Source organism: Dicentrarchus labrax, unplaced genomic scaffold, assembly GCF_905237075.1.
Source record: "Dicentrarchus labrax unplaced genomic scaffold, dlabrax2021, whole genome shotgun sequence".
Lineage (NCBI taxonomy): Eukaryota > Metazoa > Chordata > Actinopteri > Moronidae > Dicentrarchus > Dicentrarchus labrax.
Genome location: NW_026136716.1, coordinates 9,748,456 through 9,765,921, shown reverse-complemented (window position 1 = coordinate 9,765,921; position 17,466 = coordinate 9,748,456). Strand labels below are relative to the sequence as shown.

At 41.1% G+C, this 17,466-nt stretch overlaps 3 protein-coding genes across 8 annotated transcripts in view; 2 read left to right on the top strand and 1 right to left on the bottom strand.

Moving 5' to 3' along the window:
- Nucleotides 1–2,289: 2,289 nt before the first annotated feature.
- On the top strand, nt 2,290–7,031 carry LOC127378825 (L-threonine 3-dehydrogenase, mitochondrial-like). Of its 3 annotated transcripts, none has more exons than XM_051428103.1 (10): nt 2,290–2,428; nt 3,384–3,577; nt 3,746–3,788; nt 4,061–4,131; nt 4,248–4,397; nt 4,523–4,695; nt 4,869–4,959; nt 5,148–5,240; nt 5,377–5,553; nt 5,636–7,031. In XM_051428103.1, the coding sequence occupies exons 2-10, from the start codon at nt 3,394–3,396 to the stop codon at nt 5,773–5,775; spliced, it is 1,122 nt and encodes a 373-aa protein (XP_051284063.1). In that variant the 5' UTR covers nt 2,290–2,428; nt 3,384–3,393; the 3' UTR covers nt 5,776–7,031. The 3 variants fall into 3 exon arrangements, with proteins under 3 accessions (XP_051284063.1, XP_051284061.1, XP_051284062.1); XM_051428101.1 differs by lacking the exon at nt 2,290–2,428 and adding an exon at nt 2,452–2,658; XM_051428102.1 differs by lacking the exon at nt 2,290–2,428 and adding an exon at nt 2,693–2,837.
- The window catches only part of cunh8orf74 (chromosome unknown C8orf74 homolog), a 25,113-nt gene continuing 14,506 nt past the window's right edge, over nt 6,860–17,466 (bottom strand). Inside the window, exons 2-6 of one of the 4 annotated variants that reach the window (XM_051428106.1) lie at nt 13,463–13,506; nt 8,875–9,058; nt 8,188–8,411; nt 7,570–7,725; nt 6,860–7,475 (exon numbers count right to left, since the gene is read on the bottom strand). In XM_051428106.1, coding sequence (XP_051284066.1) covers nt 7,203–7,475; nt 7,570–7,725; nt 8,188–8,411; nt 8,875–9,058; nt 13,463–13,480 — 855 coding nt within the window. In that variant the 5' untranslated portion in view covers nt 13,481–13,506 and the 3' untranslated portion in view covers nt 6,860–7,202. Of the gene's footprint in view, nt 7,476–7,569; nt 7,726–8,187; nt 8,412–8,874; nt 9,059–9,655; nt 9,829–9,853; nt 10,284–10,339; nt 10,720–13,462; nt 13,507–17,466 lie in introns of those variants that run through there. The other 3 variants (XM_051428108.1, XM_051428105.1, XM_051428107.1) reach the window with 3 other exon arrangements.
- The window catches only part of rp1l1a (rp1 like 1a), a 16,091-nt gene continuing 13,234 nt past the window's right edge, over nt 14,610–17,466 (top strand). The window contains exons 1-2 of the mRNA XM_051428111.1: nt 14,610–14,812; nt 17,106–17,358. Coding sequence (XP_051284071.1) covers nt 17,125–17,358 — 234 coding nt within the window. The 5' untranslated portion in view covers nt 14,610–14,812; nt 17,106–17,124. The remainder of the gene's footprint in view (nt 14,813–17,105; nt 17,359–17,466) is intronic.

Sequence of the window (17,466 nt, the reverse complement as noted above, 5' to 3'; positions counted from 1 at the left end):
CACATTAAAAACTGCCCTCCTTAAAGAGATGAGTTTATCTACTGTAATTACAGCAGCTGAGGGGTTCCAGAAATATTGAAATACTTTGATTTCATCATTATTTCATAGACTAGTTAGCCCAATGAGAGAATGTATAACAATGAATACTCTGTTCATAGGTTTCACACTCTTCATCTGCCAATCTACACTATAGACAGTTTGTTTTGTTACACCTCATCAATATTATCATAAGGTAAAACTGGAATAAAAAACTAATAATCAATAATGGCAAAGGTTAGGATAAAAGATATTCCTGTGCAAAATGATGATGAATTTCTTGGTGTTTTGGCTGCTACCATCTACCACCAGGTCTACAGCTCAACATGAACATGTCAGATCAACGCTTCAATGGGTAAGCATGCATAGATGTTTGCATTTACATGAGAGCGTGTATGTGTGTACACTGTGTGTTTACACACTTGTCCACCATTCAGTTAGCGATGCAAGATACAGATTAATCTTCCTGCGTGCAACAGAGAATAAATCACTTGTGCATAATTAGCAGGGGCAATGTTATAACTGACACCGAATTTCATCTTAATTACAGGAGGGGAATTTGTTCCATTAATTTTATGGGGTTTGCATGAACACATCTCAGCTAAGTTAATCACACCTGTCACCGTTCTAGGAAATGTTCACAACAACTGGACGGTCACTTCTGATTGGGAACTTCTGATTTGAATAATAAGCATGCATTTGGTGTTTAGCGGACTATAAAGTAGGACAAGGGGTCATTATAGCAGCGAAGGTAACAAAGTCAGACGTGTGGAACTGTTGATAATGAATGTATGTTTACATCAGTACGAATCAATGCACATATCACAGATACATGACTTACATATGTTTCTTATGTGTTTTCTTAGCAGACAAAATTACAAACTTATACTCTGATACAGGTAGATTAGTACTGAATACTAAAAGATTAATAGATTTAAAGGTTTGTGTTAAAAGCTTAATATTGCATGTATTAAATACATGACTTACACAGTCCTATCTATATGCTTGGCAAACAGTTATTAAAGCTCATTACTCAATATACAGCAATAGGCAACTAGCAAAGTTTCTACAAGATTCATTCACACACTGAAACAACCAATAAATGCACATTATTTATTTAAATAGTGTGTATTTATTGGTTGTTTTGCATTTGCATCAGTTTATATATTAAGAGCTTCAGTGCATAACACATCAACAACAACACAACAAGGAGTTACACACACACTCACAGCCACAGAGAGACATTTTTGATATGTCTAGGTTGTTCTCTTTGCTTCATTGTGTTGTTACTGTGTGTAATGCTGCTGAAACACTGCAATTTCCCAGCTTGGGATCAATAAAGTCTATCTATCTATCTATTAGCCATCAGGAAACAAACAAGCTAGCAAAGAGAGATACAGAAACATGAAGGTTTATGTGACTCACGTTTGGACGTCCTAGTTCATTCTCCTTTATTCATGTAGACGAAGTTTCTGAAGTTTCCTCGTCGTGTAATGTCCCACTGCACTTATTGCTGACACTGTCATTAGGTTTGTTGGTCGGACAAAAGTCCTTATGTCCTCTCTCCATCGCTGCTAGCTTACAAAAACACGATAACGTTACCTGATATGAGCAACAATGGAAAACAAGCTAACTTTGCCCCTTTTGTCCATGAAAATAATATTGATAAATTATTTATTGAGAGGCTAGAATATGGCTGGCTTCAAAGTTACCTTCACTTCAGAGTTTCTTCTTCCAGAGACGTCCTTTCATAGTTTCTCAGTACATTAGAGAAACACAAACCCGCCTTGTTTGATAATTAATATTTATTAATTGGTTTCACCGGCCTCCCTGATGTAAGGGTGCAGTACCGCCTTTAACCACACACTGAGCCCCATTCACCAGAGGGGCGCTGTTTCACCCTTTTAAGGAAACAACAAAAGGTGACAATTCGCCTCCATCAAGACAGATAATTAGTTATTTTTGTTAACAGTAATTGGATTGCATTACTTATTGTGTTTTTGCTCCTCTATATCAAAATGTATTCCAGATATTTGTTTAATGTTATTCAGTAAGCATTACTAAGCACTAAGCATGTAAAGTAGGCAGTCATTTTTCCAGGACAATTTAAAGTGCATTGAATTATTCCATTTAGTGCACATCTTCTCTTTTGATAATTAGAACCAGCAATCACAGTAACCGCAGCACAGGAAGTTAGTTAGTTAATTAATGAATTTACTTTATACGGAGTTTATTTTGAAAGTCATAACAGGAAGTAGTTCGCCAAGCCTCTCGAGCTGTAAACCAATCACAGAGCAACGATCCACGCGACTACTTTGATGTTTCAACACAAACACTGACCGGGTAGAGGAGCTTCAACTCGTCTTTTTCACGTTTCCCGTCCACACTAAACGTAAGAAACAAATGTCATCTTATTGTACGTCTTTTGTAGACACTTCTGCGACCGCCTGCAGCCGCCGGGGCTCCGTTTACACAACAGCTCCAGCTAGCTAAAGTTAATGTCCGCCTGTTAAGTGATAGCTGGGCTAACGTTACTGTTATCTAACGTCGAGCAGCAGCAGGAGGAGATATTGAGATGTTAGTCGGCCTGGCCTCCACAAATCAACAGCTGACAGACAGCAGGTAACATTAGGTTAGCACCCAGAGAGCTGGGGTTGTTGTTGGACTGAAAACAGGTGCTTTTTGAGGCGAGAAGGTCACGTTTTAAAAAAAACACCTACTTAAATGTCTTGCTGTTTTCAGACATGTAGAACTCGTAAATGATCGTTTATGTGCTGTTTTCCTTCACACTGCAGGTCCATGTAAGTAATACCTATCGCAGGGCTACTAGATTGCACGGTTTTTCTAATTGCACATGTCAAGGTTGGATTTGGCCACATTAGTCTGCCCCTGTGAGCTTAAAGGTGGTCTGGAGTATAGATGAAGTAGTTTATATTTAGACCAAGACAGCAGCAGGCTGTAAGAAGCTAATCTGACATGGGTGTGTGTGCGGGGGTTAGCCAAGACTTTATACACATGTAGTGTGTTTGTTTATTCTGACTGTTCACACTTAATAAAGTACACAACATGTGCCTTTAAACCTTCTCCCCTCAGAGGCGAGGTTTACTAAAACAAGATTAAGCAACAGCAATTCAAGAACCATATTATGACAGCCTGGACATTTCTTACCACAAATTAGAGAAGTACACACTGTTCTGTACATCGTCTAGAATGACACCCACATGCCTTAAGCTCAGTGACCCGAGTTGCCCTTGACAACACAGTGCACCATGGTAGTAGACGCAGCCAGGGTATCTTAAAGTACACCTGTCACCATTGTGGCTGTTGACGCATGCTTCTGTTCACAGGCGGCGTACGATGCTGGTGATGCAGTTGCTGAGAGGCGCAGTGGAGCATGCTGGGAGCAGCTCCCGGTGCGGCGTTGAGCCGTTGATCTCGGCAGTACGTGGTATCAGCTCATCCTCACAACAGTTTTCTAATTTTGGGAGAACTCATCCTTCATCCTGCACTGACACTGACCACCCCAAAGTCCTCATCACTGGTTGGTTTTTAATGCACTTGTCTGTGTGCACTACATAATTTTTCTGGTTTTCAGGCTGTTATTTATTCTCGCTCTCTCTTTGTACTCAAAGCTTCCTTCTATAATACCAAGTCAAACACAGTGATAATGACTCCATGCTAACTCATTGTCTCTTTTTTATCATTACAGGAGGGCTCGGCCAGCTGGGGGTGGGTCTTGCCAAGTTGCTTAGGTAAGGAGTTCACATAAGCGCTCCTATTTCAGTTGTTTGTCTATTTCCAAAGGTGGCATAGTTGTTTGTGTCCAGTATGAAAGTGTTACAGCACGGCAACTGGAAGAAATCCAAGTGCCACTATCAGAAGTTGACACTAGGAACGTGATCAGTAGCTCACAAAGGCTGTGACAACAGTTATTACACACGTTTCAGATCTTCTGTTCGGGGTTAATTGATCAGTGTTGTCCCCAATGTTCTCAGAACTGACCATACTGATGTTTCACCCTCAGGAGACGATTTGGAAAAAACAACGTGATCCTGTCAGACATTAGGAAACCCCCCAACCACGTCTACCATAATGGTGTGTATTTTTGCATGTGTTTTCCATTTAGGGGTTCCTAAACTAGGCTCTTTAGGGTAAAAGTGTCCACAGGTGAGTGGGAAGACTCTGTTCAAACCAGTAACTTCTGTGTGCAGGTCCATTTATCTTCTCAGACATCCTGGACTATAAAAACCTCAGGGAGATCGTGGTCAACAACAACATCAGCTGGCTGGTTCACTACTCAGCTGTGCTGTCCGCTGTGGGAGAGAGCAACGTCACGCTGGCGAAAGAGGTCAACATCACGGGTACATGCACGTACATTAATGTTATATTGCTGTGAAACTGCTTGAGCTAAGACACTTTAATACGGATTCTAAGGGTAGAGCCATCGTAACACAGACACTTATGCACAGCCTCTCTTTCTTTATAGGTCTCCATAACATATTAGACATAGCAACCGAACATGGTCTACGTGTGTTTGTCCCCAGCACAATCGGTGCCTTCGGCCCATCCTCACCCAGGGACCCCACCCCTGATCTGTGTGTGCAGAGACCACAAACCATCTATGGTGTGTCCAAGGTCCACGCAGAGCTGATGGGTGAGGTGAGACACACACAGACGCATACTAACACTCCAAGATACAAGATACATTAAGTACATTTTTCCTCAGTGTTTCACCACAAATCCCTGTAAAGCCAGATGTTTTGCTTTGTGTTTTTGAAGCTGTACCTCTCTCTCTCTCTCTCTCTCTCTCTCTCTCTCTCTCTCTCTGTCAGTACTACCACCACAGGTATGGGCTGGATTTCCGCTGTCTCAGGTATCCAGGAATCATCTCAGCTGACTCCCAGCCTGGAGGAGGCACCACAGGTAAGCAGGTCTGAGGAGGAAGTGTCTTAACAACGCTGTTGTAGCTTTTAAATGTTGTCTTTTGCTGACTCATCAGCCGGAGAGGTTAGCTTAGCACAAAGCTCACTAATCAAACACATTAAACAGATGAGATATAACATGTTCTGCCGTTGTTGGTCTTAATCTTCATATGTTTTTCCTTTTTCCAGACTATGCAGTCCAGATCTTCCATGCAGCTGTGAAGACTGGTTGTTTTGAGTGCAACCTACGCAGTGACACAAGACTTCCTATGATGTACATTGGTAATGCCACTGTTATGTCATTTTGTGGTAGTGTTTTTTTCCCTGTTGACACTTTCAAGTAATATTCCTCTTTGTCCTCCATCTCTTTCCTCTCCTGCTCTCCTTTTACATTGCCCTGTGGCCTCCTCCTGTGCAGATGACTGTCTCAGGGCTACTCTGGAAATCCTGGAGGCTCCGGCAGACACACTGGTCAGACGCACCTACAATATCAACGCCATGAGCTTTACACCACATGACCTCATCCAGGAGATACAGAAAGTCCTGCCTGACCTCAAGGTCACCTACAACGTGGATCCTGTCCGGCAGGCTATAGGTGAGATAGCTGGGAGAGTGAGAGTGGTACAATGATATGTCATATTATTACAGCATCAAATATCCTATACGTGTTTTCTCAGCGGACGGCTGGCCAATGGCGTTAGAGGACAGTGCGGCGAGGAGGGACTGGGGCTGGAAGCATGAGTACGACCTCCAGGAGTTGGTGCAGACCATGCTGACTCACATCACTACGGGCAACCAGCTGGCACAGGCCTACTGAGCTGTTTGTAGCTTTTGCTCCATACAAAGCTTTATCAGAAAGTGTGTGACTTTGAGGATTTGAGAGAATTTTTAGCCTTCACTATTTCACTTTAAAAAGTTACGTCTTAACAAAATTCAGGTAAATAAGTCTTACCTGAAATCCTAAATTAATAAAAACAAATTAAAAAAATAAAAATATCAAACAGGGGGATTAGGATTGGGATCATTGAAATAATTACCACCAATTAGACAATGAAACTAAGATATATAAACCTCAATATGAGAGCTATAAAAACATTCCAGACCACTCAGTAATATATTTTTGATTAGATTTGATTTTGCACTCATCTGCATATATCTCACCATGCCTCATCCGTCCATCTCATCTCTCTTCTTGTCCATCCATTTAGCTTTTGTGCGAAAACCAATGTTTGATTAGAGTTACTGAAATAGTAGGAGAGCTGAGTTCTCTCTCTCTGAATGTACTTTATCTGAGTATTTCTGTTACGTTGTGTCTGTACGTGTGCAGATGACTTTGCCAGCCTCCTGAATATGCATGTCATCTGTAGCAGCTAAACGCTTTGCCTTAGGGGGCACTTCTGCCATCCTGAAAACCAGTTGGCTTTGAGTAAGAGCTGCACTCCAACTGGTCACCAATATGTACTGTGACCATAAACACTGAAAGGCTTTACCTCGGGTACTGTTACTATAGAAACCCTAGCTAGTGGTCCTGTAGGGATAGTTTACAGGTGCTTTAACCGTAGTTGCCTGCTGCAGTTGTTTCATGTGATGGTTCTGTTTGCAGGAAGGGAATCGTAGCAAGGCTGTAGGCTGTAAAATAAAGGTTTAAGTTAAAAGAAGAATAGCTTTTTAAAGCTACTCGACCTTTGCACTAGATGCTTTTAATATTTTTGTTTCTATTTGAATTATTTTAATTGTCGCTTTCTGTTTAGAATTTGCAATCTCGGTGCTAAATATTGATGAATGTTGATTCAGTGGATGCAGGAGTATCGAGCTCTTCAGTTGTGGAGCTGTACTTTAATGACTCTTAGCTTTGTGAAAGAGATGTGTAGAATGAAGGGAGTGGGCATTAGAGCTCAAACTGTGTTTTTGAATATTGATGTTATTTATAATGTTATTCTTTGCAGCTTTTTCTGTCAAATCAAAAGACTTTTTTTTAAAATTGCACTTGAATGAAACCAGTTCTTATGACTTTTCATTTGTAAACACTCACAGTGTGTATGCACATGATCATAAAGCAGGTTGTGAACATTGCTGCGCGTCTAGTCTCACTGTTCTTGACAATTAACATCTTTTGAATTTCCAGTATAGTATCCCCTCAATGGATAATTAGAAGTTATTCCACACTGGACACTGAAGCAGGAACTACAACAAAAACTTAATAATCCACAAGCAAGAGAGTTGAATTGTTAGATTAAATAATTCTCACTGAGGTCCAGTCTTTACTGCATTTCCAGACTCTCTCTGTCCTGTTTTTGTTTTTGCTGTGTTCGGCTTTGCCTTTGCTTGTGCGTCTGGATGGGAGCTAATGTGACCTGCATTTGAAAGAACAGGATTGTGGAGCCTCCTGGTGGCCAATGCAGCCTGCTGCAGCTTGATCTGCAGGATGTCACTGAGCAGGGAGGCCTCTTGGGTCAGACTCGCCAGCATCTGGTCTTCTGTGGCCCTCACTGCTGCACGAACCAGCGCCAAAACCCCCTACAGAGAATTGCAAACACAATGCTAGTCAGGTTATGAAAGATATCCCCAAAAGCGCTCACTGGTTTTCTGTCCTGTGTCCCTTTTGTCTTACCTCTTTGTCCAGATGCTCATCCTCAGGTACCTCTATCTCCCCCAGTGTTACCCTTGACCCATTTCGGAGCGCCTTCAGCTTCTCCTCCTTCTGAAGCAACGTTGCGCTTAGCTCGGCTTGATGGCGCTGATACTCCCACTCGTGCAGGTCTGTGCCCTGCAGCACGGGGACAGTGCACTGATCAGCAATGGGCATTTTGTTGAAGTGAAGTCTGTACAGTCTGTGTTTACAAGTCAGGTTAGCCATAATGTGTGAAAGAGATGTCAACATATATTTCTAAAAGGCCTGAAATTAAGTCTGACTTATGGTGAATCAACATATACTGACCCAACCAGCCCAGCTAGCAGTTCTTTGAGGCTGTACCAGCTAAATGCTAACATCAGCATGCAAGCCGAGGCTGATGGGAACGTTTTTTTGTGGTCACATTTAAAAAATGACCTGATGATGGCAGTAGATGAAAAGAGATTATCAATGTTATTGAAATGCATCCTGAAAGCTTGACCAAAACCCAAATTAAAGCCCACATATATTTACAATGCACTGATGAGACTTTCTAGACATTTTAATGCTAATTCTGACTGTCTGGTTGCAACTTACTGATTACAAGGGCTTCATTACCTGTGCTAGAGGACAGGGTGTGGGCGGCAGCTGCACCTCCAAGTGCAGCTGAGCAATGGACATGTTAGCGGCTCCGCCCACCACCGCCTGGAAAAGCCTCCGCCGGGTGGTGCAGGTGTCGGTGAGGAACTGGGTGAACTCATGTCGGTGCACAGAGGTAAGGCTGGGCAAACACTCAGACAGCACGTCTCTCAGCAAGGACGACAGCTTGGGTACGTCGAGACCTGATGGACAGAAGACAATAAAGTCCAGGAGCCAGGAGAGGAGTCTTATTAATCCAAAAAAATATCAGATTTGTGCTCTGTGGCTTTCAAAAGAACCTCAAAATAACTTCCAGCTCGACATGTAGTGGACCTACATTAATAATACTCCATGAAGAATGTTTTAATAAGACACACAGGGAATGAATCCCTGGAGATGACTCACAAATTTGGGTTCCAGGCTTGAAAAAGAACATCTATACTAGATGATCACCAATGACAAGCTTTCATATGATTTTGTGTATCATTAGTGAAGGAAAGCACGCCCCACTACACGCTATTCCAACAACTTTCAACATACTGTAGGCCATCAGGAAACACAGTGCTCTCTCTGACATTAAAGGTCCTTGATCATGACCTCCAGTTGAAGCACTGTGTCACCTGCAAGGCCTCTGTACACACACTGCACGCCGCTGTTTGCTCTGACCGTCCAGCTGTGGGAAGATGTCTTTAACGGTCTCGGCTGCCCGGATCACGTCGGGCCAGGGGAAGCCACGGGCTGCGGCGAACATGGCGATGTCATACACAAACTCCTGATGGAAGCACCGCCGTTCATCGCAGAACTCGGGCCATGAGAAGTGACAGCTGAGCCTCTGCACACCGGCCTCTCTCTGTCACAGGCAGTCATACAGACACAGAAATACACTTCATTTGTGCTACAAGTTAAAATACAATAGGATTAAAAAAGATACTCCATTACAAGTAAAAGTCCTGCATTCAAACTTTTACTGAAAGTACAGAAATATGTTCAACAAACGTACCAAAAGTAAACTATTTAGATTTTACGTATATGATATTTAGTACATTTTCTTTTAGTTTTTTCATGCTTTGGTTTTTATAGTAGTAGATGCTCATTGTGTACATAGATTTCTAGTTTTTATTGGTTATTTACCACTTAATTATCATGCAAATGTTCTTTCTTTTGCTGCCTTTCAACTTCAATTTCCATCATATATCCATTTATATCAGTGCATCTGATTATATTTATTATCACATTATATTATATATTAATTTGTGATCTGCAAAGTAACTGTAGCAAATAGTCAAATAAATATAGTGCTATAGTTACAAGTACTTTATTTTGAAATGTAGCGGAAGAGAGATATAAAGTAGAATTAAATGTAAATACTCAGTATTTAAGTAAATGTAGGCCTACTTACTGGGTTTAACTTCACAGTAGAAAACACGTATAAATCGCATTAATGTACCTGGAAGCCATTATGTAAAAATAAAAAGTGTGGAGCTGTCCTTTAGGGTTAGCTCTCTCGGTCGGTTATTTCACATTTGGGTCGACTTTGTCCGTGTTGTAAAGTTCCTGGCAGCATTTGAAGGCACCACAATAACACGAGTGTCTCCTTATTATCGATTCAATCTGAATTCCAGCTGTTAATTGGATGCCCGCCTACCTGCTGTCTCGCTATCTGTGCCATCTCACTCCCTGTAAGGGAATCCATCCTTGATAAGCGACACAAGTGCGCTTGGTTGCCGTGGGAGACGGACGCGGTGGCGTAGGCGGGGCGGGCGTGAACGTGGTTACGTCACATACACGTACGACGTGGTAGCAGCTGATGGAATGACCGGATACATATTTTATTTTATTTAAGGAATATTTTTATTTCTACTTAGTGTCTTAGGAAAGTTAAAATAAATAAAGTATAATACCATATTTAATTAAATAATTTTGTACAAAATATGTTTAATAATAACGTTATTATCCTAATTAGGTCGACTGACACCTGTTGTTTCCGATTTGATTGGCAGTTTATTACAATGTGATTAACAGAGGCTGTCAGAGGTAGAGAGAGCAGCCGGTTTCATCTAAAACTGAAACTGTTTCAGTTACAATTGGTTTGTTGTTGAACACCGGAGCTGCTGACGGATCTGTCCTGTACCTAGGGTTGTTAGTCTGCGGCCACAGATGGCTCAGGCAGGTCTAATCCTCTTTAACATGAATCCCACTCCTCCTCTTCCTCCTCTTCTTCCTCTCCTTCTCTCCACTCCTCCTCCTTTATGCTCCTCTCTTCCTCTGCCTTTCTTCTCCTCCTCTTTATGTCTCTTTATTTGGAGGACAGAGGGGTTTCTAATGAAAAAATAAGGGATTGGGATTATGTCATGTTAGCCACATCAACAGTACGCCATTTCCGGTCGTGAATGTAAAATAAAAGTTTTATTAGCTGAATAACCAAGAGTCTATGTCACCTTTGTAACACTATCTCTAAAGTTATTGCGTATTAATCAAATTAATTGTCATGTTTTAATTATTTTATGCAACAAAAAACAAAAATGTTGCACATAAAACAGACTAGGTGATGAACAATAGCTCATGAAAATACATTTCTATGTTAGAGCTGCTAAATTGAAGATAATTTACATAATAAATAATAAAGCAAATGTGGATTTAACCATAGGATAAATGTTTCCATAAATGATTACGCCAATCATTCTCCCTCCCACATTTAATACTGAGATTACTATACAGTACCCAGTATTTTACCCAGCTTTAGGGTCAATAGTCTGGATTTGCTGAATGAAAAAGTATATTTTTTTGGAGATTATGAGCCTAATATTCAGGCTTATTCTTCTGAGTTTGATTGCTAGTATCTAACACATTAGAAAACTTAATACTGCAAGGGTTTGTTACAGAATAGATATATACATCAGTATGTAGTGCACTCACTCAAGTAATGTAAGTAAACTTCTTTTTCTTTAACTTTTTTTTTTTTTTTTAACCTTTGGGCACTTTTTCACATCTTATTATCTTTAAAAATTGATGGTGTCCCATTATTTGAATTCCCCCTCCATTAGATTCTTTATAGACAATCTCCCATATAAGAAATATAATTCTAATTGAGAGCAAATACCATATTCAAGCATTAAATGTGACACAAAAAAACCCTCACACACTGAGAGGTGGTGTTGATGGTTTGGCAGGTTGTCAATATTACGCCAATATATCCGTTACAAACTGAAACCACGCATTAATTTGAAAGTGTACACCAGTGTACTTCCGCTGTTGACGCCGCTGACTTGACGCACGTCTGAACACGCGCCTCGTATGTGCGATCTCCGGCAGAAACTGAACGCGCGGCCGATGTGTCTGAAGGAGGAGTCCGGACACACTGCAGGTCGTGACTCCACTTTAACATCTCACCATCTGCATTTGGATCAATAATCGGCCACTGATCAATAATCGGCCATTGATCTCCCATCGCTGCAGGCTGTATGCGTCCATACCGGTAAGACTGATGTTCTCTACCCGCAAACTGTGCTCCACAGTGGGTGTCTGTGCGTACCTGTGCGTGCACGGTGTTCATGTATGGTGTCATTTTATAACTCTATTCATAACTATTTACATAAAGCATGTTTTCTCTGTGTGTGTGTGTGTGTGTGTGTGTGTGTGTGTGTGTCTGGATCCAGTTGTAGGATCAGCACTCACACACACACACACACACACACACACACACACACACACACCTGTTAATGGGATGAGAGAGAGAGCAGGAGGGATTGAGGTATAGAGAGGACTGAGTGGACCTCCAGAAGTAGGCCACATCTCATATAATCTCTCCTTTGCTTTCTTCTGCTGACTGAACCAATTAATGTTCCAGCACTGAGACAACTTCAGTTAGTTTCTTCTTCATTTTAGGAAGAAGAAAGGTGAGAAACTCCCGAGTGTTGGTTCTTAAATTACTGCAGGAGGGAGTGTGTCTGTGCTGTTGTGTAACGCCAGCTACAGCTACAATGCAGAGGTGGTGATTTCCTTTGATTTACCCACAAGGAATACCCATTAGCACCTGCAGTTTTCCAGAGAGCGGCTGCCTGATGCTTCACTTTGACTGCCAGCACAGGAACTACTCATCCCTGACATCCTGTCTACCCAGAATTCCCTGAGGCCCACCTACTTCTTCTCTGTCTCTCATTAAAGCTGTGAGGCAGATACAGATGAAATAAGGAGTTACGTAAATCTAAATGATGTAATGATATTGTCGATTTTTGGTTTGGTTGTTGTTAAAACTTTATGTTAAAGCGCCTCAATGTTGCAGTACGATGTCCCTTAACAGCTGCATGAGATATTGTTCTGATTGAATGAAAAAGTTTAGAATTTCATAATAACAGTCCTCAAAAATGTGTCATTCAAGTTGTTTCTTTTAAAAGTAAATTGTTTTTTAGATTCGTTTAGAGAAAAAAACCTTGAGAGACACCAGAATTATTATTTTTTTCAGAATCTAAACTGAGAGCAAAATGTTTTTCTCATAAATTGAATAATCCAGCTTTCATACACGGCATATTAACAGTGTGCTTAGAGTTCAAGTACTGCACTTAAAGCTACTCTGATGAATATGTTATTATTAACAATGGATCAAATTAATACTTGCATCTGAAGGTTGGGTTAGGTGATGAGCCGTGTTTCGCTGAGAGTGTTTTGCATATTTTAGTTCATTGTTTTGGTTTTATGGCCCCGAACTTTACTGTTTTGGTTCACTCCCACGGCTCTCATCAGTCACTTACTGTAGATGCCCAGCAGCAAACAGCAGGCACAAGTTAGCAACTAGCTGATGAACATAGTGGAGCATTCAGCAGCTAAGGAGCTATCTAGTTAGCGATGCTTCCTATTGGTAAGGTTAGCGAAGTTAGAAGAAGAGAAAGGTGAGGACTAACTGATGAAGAGCAGAGCACAGCATCAGTCAGGGATACCACGGAGCCATTTCCCCTCAGGGGCCGATGGAGATCAAAAACAGCTTAAAGTTGAGTGAATATTACACTCACACTCACCAGGTATTCAGGAACTTTACTCCAAATGAATGCTAATGGTGCTCCGGGTCTGCCACAGATAACAAGTTCACCATATCAACTTTATAAGATCATAATATTTCAGTGTTCACAGCCTGTTGCTGCCCCCAACTGGACAGAAATCAGTTAATGCAGGTATAAGCACAATCTTGAGCTACATCTAACATCCATTCCACTACATTTATTTAAAGACCCTACACACATATTGAGGTGTATTCACTTACTGCCTGATTACAGCTCATCTCAGGTCCCTCCAGTTTTCCTGCACCTGTCAGGGTGAGACCAGTTTACACCTTTACCATGTGTCGCCACTTTGACTCTGTCCACAAGTTACATTACACAACATCTACACAGCTAGATTTACAACATTATACCCAAGTATAGCTTCTCACTCACTGAAGAGCAGGCTCAAACAAGTAAACAAACTAGAGGCCAAAACAGGTCAAATGTGAAGTGTAAAATGGATTTTGCTCATAATAATGACGCTGTTATGACCAACAGTCATGAGTTGCTCATCATCGATTTTTCCACCCCTCCTCCGGTGATGATAACTAGTTTGACATGACGCAGTTCAATAGGAGCAGTTGGTGTTTTCGGTGATTTCTAAACAGGAGGCACCCCGCTGTCAGACAGATTGTCCGTAATTACAATCCCCTCCGACTACTGCCCTGTGCATCTGTGAGACACAGAGAGAGATAAACAGAAGGAGACCGAGAGAAAAGAGGGGAGGAATATGTGCTGAAAACCTAAGATCTCTGATTTCAAAGTAGAGCGTTTGTGCACTTTAGATGGCTATCCTCCCACACCTTTTTCACACACACACACACACACACACACACACACACACACACACACACCATTATAGACTGTACAAACAGACCACTAGAGGCCACCTTGACACTGAGATGTATATATGAGAATTTAATATCTAAAAATGATCAAAATGCAAATGAACCTTTTTCTTCATCTACCTTCACTAAGATAACTTAAAAAGAACATTGTAGCTAATATTTTTCCAAATTATCTTCCCACATGTTTGTCTGTGATTACAATAAAAAAAATTCTAATTGCAATCAAAATAGCAAATTAGCATGTGCTCTCCAGGTCAGGTGCAGCGCGCAAAAGAACATCACTTGTCTCAGCGCCATCTTGGCCTCACCATAGCAACCCCCCTCCTTCTCCCCACACACACACACACACAGACACACACACAGGTGCTTAAGCAGGCTTTTGGTTCTATCCTTAGGCCCCCCCTCCCCTCCTGTCTTCTCCTCTCTCCTCATTTCTCCTCTCCCCCGATCCGCCCTCCTCCCCTCCCTCCCCCCCTGCGCCCGATTACCGACTGCCATTTTGCCCTGAGAGCTGTGGAACCAGGGGCTCTGCTGTACATCTCAGTGTATGACTCAAGCTGCAGAGATAGGCAACACACACACACACACACACACACACACATACACACATTCAGACACACAGTGCGAACTCCTGGTCTGACTGGACCGGTCAGACCCTGCACGGACAGGAACAGATTCCCCTCCGGCTTTTTCACATCTTATTGGACCATGTTTCCTGAATATGTGAGTAATGTAGCTAATAGATAATCTGGTATATTAATGGTGTATTTAACTTAGTCTTAAATTCATTGATTTCCACTGAGATGAACAATAGTCAATCTGTCATTGGCTTCTTCCAAAGTACAGCAAAAGTACATACACTACACATTGCACAGCACACTATTAAAAACATACTAAATATATAAATATATAAACATGTTATTGGGCAAATTGGTGAACAAATTGTTCTTTAGTTGACATTAAAGTTATAAAGAAAGGTCTCTAGTTAATATATAGTGACGATTGCTTAGTGGTAAAATAATCTATTGTGATATTACAGTTCATTTATAGTGGTAAAAGGGGTTCTACAGTTATACTGCTATCATTTGTTATGACCTATTCATTATTTTTCCTGTTTTTCATCTTAAAAAGTTCTTGCTCTTAAGCTCAAAGGGCTAGTGGATGTGGCTCATTATATAATGCCTTGTTAAAATGTCTTTCAATGTCTGTTCAGTGGTGTTTTGTGTCATTTATTGTCTCTTAAATCTTAAGAAGAGTGTTAACTGGGCTAATAATAACGAGTCTCTCTTTGAAATGTTTTCAGGTTTGTATTCAGGCGTCAGCTTGGATAATAACTGAAAGCCGAGTTCTTAACCTGCGCAGCTCTTTCAAATTCTAAATGTAAAAGTACAGGCCTATTTTTAGCCCAAGAGCTAATTATATTCTCCTTTATCTCTTTTTCGACTTTTGTGATGATTTCAAAACAAGCTTCATCTGTCCTCTTTAACAAGCTCTTCCGGGCAACCTCGTCACTCAGATCAAATGTAAAATTTGAACAGATTATCTCGAAGCTAGTCAGAATGAGCTTCGGGAACTATTTGTTTGTGCTGTGTCACCTTGGAAACCATTCAGTTGCTGCCATGGCTTATTTAAAAAAAAAACATGCAGTTGAGCATTCGGTTTTACTGCTGCATACAAAAACAAATGCATGGGGATATTTTAGGTGTTTATATATATATATATATATATATATATTTTAAGTTGTTAAGAGATACAGAGCTGAAGAGGGATTAAGAGGCAGTGCGTCACGTTGGGAATGCCTACAGCTAAGAGCAGTGATTTGGCCTGAAGTCTAGCCTCATGGGACTTAAAAGCCTGCTAAGCCTGCTGATAACATTCACCTTTTTTCATAGGTTACTGAAAGTCACCCTACTCATGATTAACGTTAATATTCTATTGAATATAAGAGTGATGTGATCTTGAGCTTATAGCTGTAGTCTCCTGTACTGATTCGGTCTGTTCATATTGCAGTTTGCAATTTAAAATCTAAGCTTCAAGCTCTGATAGCATGTGTGAATATACAATTATCCAAATGCACTCTGATCTGTAAACCCCATCAGAACCAGTTAGAAAAGTATACATGTTTTGTTTTGCTCTATCAATCAGTAAATGGTGAGGTTAACAGTGTGAATTACGTAGCGTTTATTATGCAAGCAGGTTTATCTTGGCTGTTCAGAAGCAGGACAAACTTTTTATGTCCGTTCCAAATAGGATTTCTAGATGTGTGCTAGGCTCCACTAAATATAGCATTCTGTGGGAAGCTCTGTCTTTAACACCTATATACGGTAGATGTGCATGTAGCTGCATTTGATTATGTCAATTTACATTATGTGACTTTGTTTTTTGTCCAAAAATTGACAAGATCTTCTATTTCAGCCGAATTAAGATAGATGTCTTTTGATATGTATAACTTAGAGGTGAAAGATGCTTGCACAGAACATGTTAAGAGCATGAGAATCATCAGGAATCTTTAGGAAATCTGTCAACTTTTAGGCACGTTGGCTATTTAAAGCAAGAAAGAATGCAGGAAAAAGGTTTATCAGGTAACAAACCTTTTACCTGGAAGCTTATTGGTTAGATTTGCAAAATGACATTGTACAAAACGCTTCCCCTGTTGTAGCCAAATTATATATGTAACTAGGTAGTCCTTTTAGTGGATGTCCGGTCCTCAGTCCTTAGTCAAACACCCTGATTAGGAGTTGTGACCTTGTGAGTGTGGTTAGAAAGTAGGTGAACAGAAGAACAAAAGCAAATGTAAGACATTAAAAAGATGATATAATGAAAAACCATTTGCATTCGAAGTACTCTTCTGTCGTGGTGATGAGAACTGCAATCAAATTCCTCTGTAGTCCTGCGTGTGTGCACGTGTGTGTAGTTTAAGGCAGTGAGTTGATAAACCACTCAAGTACAGTGTTAATGTGAACATACGCAACAACTCCTTCAAATTCTGTGCTGCATGTTTGTTTGTATCCCTCAGGTGTGTGTGAGATCGCAGCATGCATTCAGTTCAGGCAGGGATGTGGGACCCCCGGCCCCCATCTAAACATGCCTCACACCTCCCCCTGCCGCATCTCTCCAACTCACGCCTCGCCCATGTGACCACAGCCACCCCGGCCAAGCGGATCACCTTCTACAAAAGCGGCGACAGCCAGTTCGGGGGCATCAGGATGGCAGTCCACAAGCGCAGCTTCAAATGCTTTGATGCCCTGCTGGACGACCTTTCCCAAAAGGTTAGTGTGACAGCTCTCGGAGATGTGATAGAGATATCGTTTGAAGCTGGCTGGGTAAATGCAGCTGTACTGCACTTTATTCTTTTTAACCTGGCAACAGCATTAGCT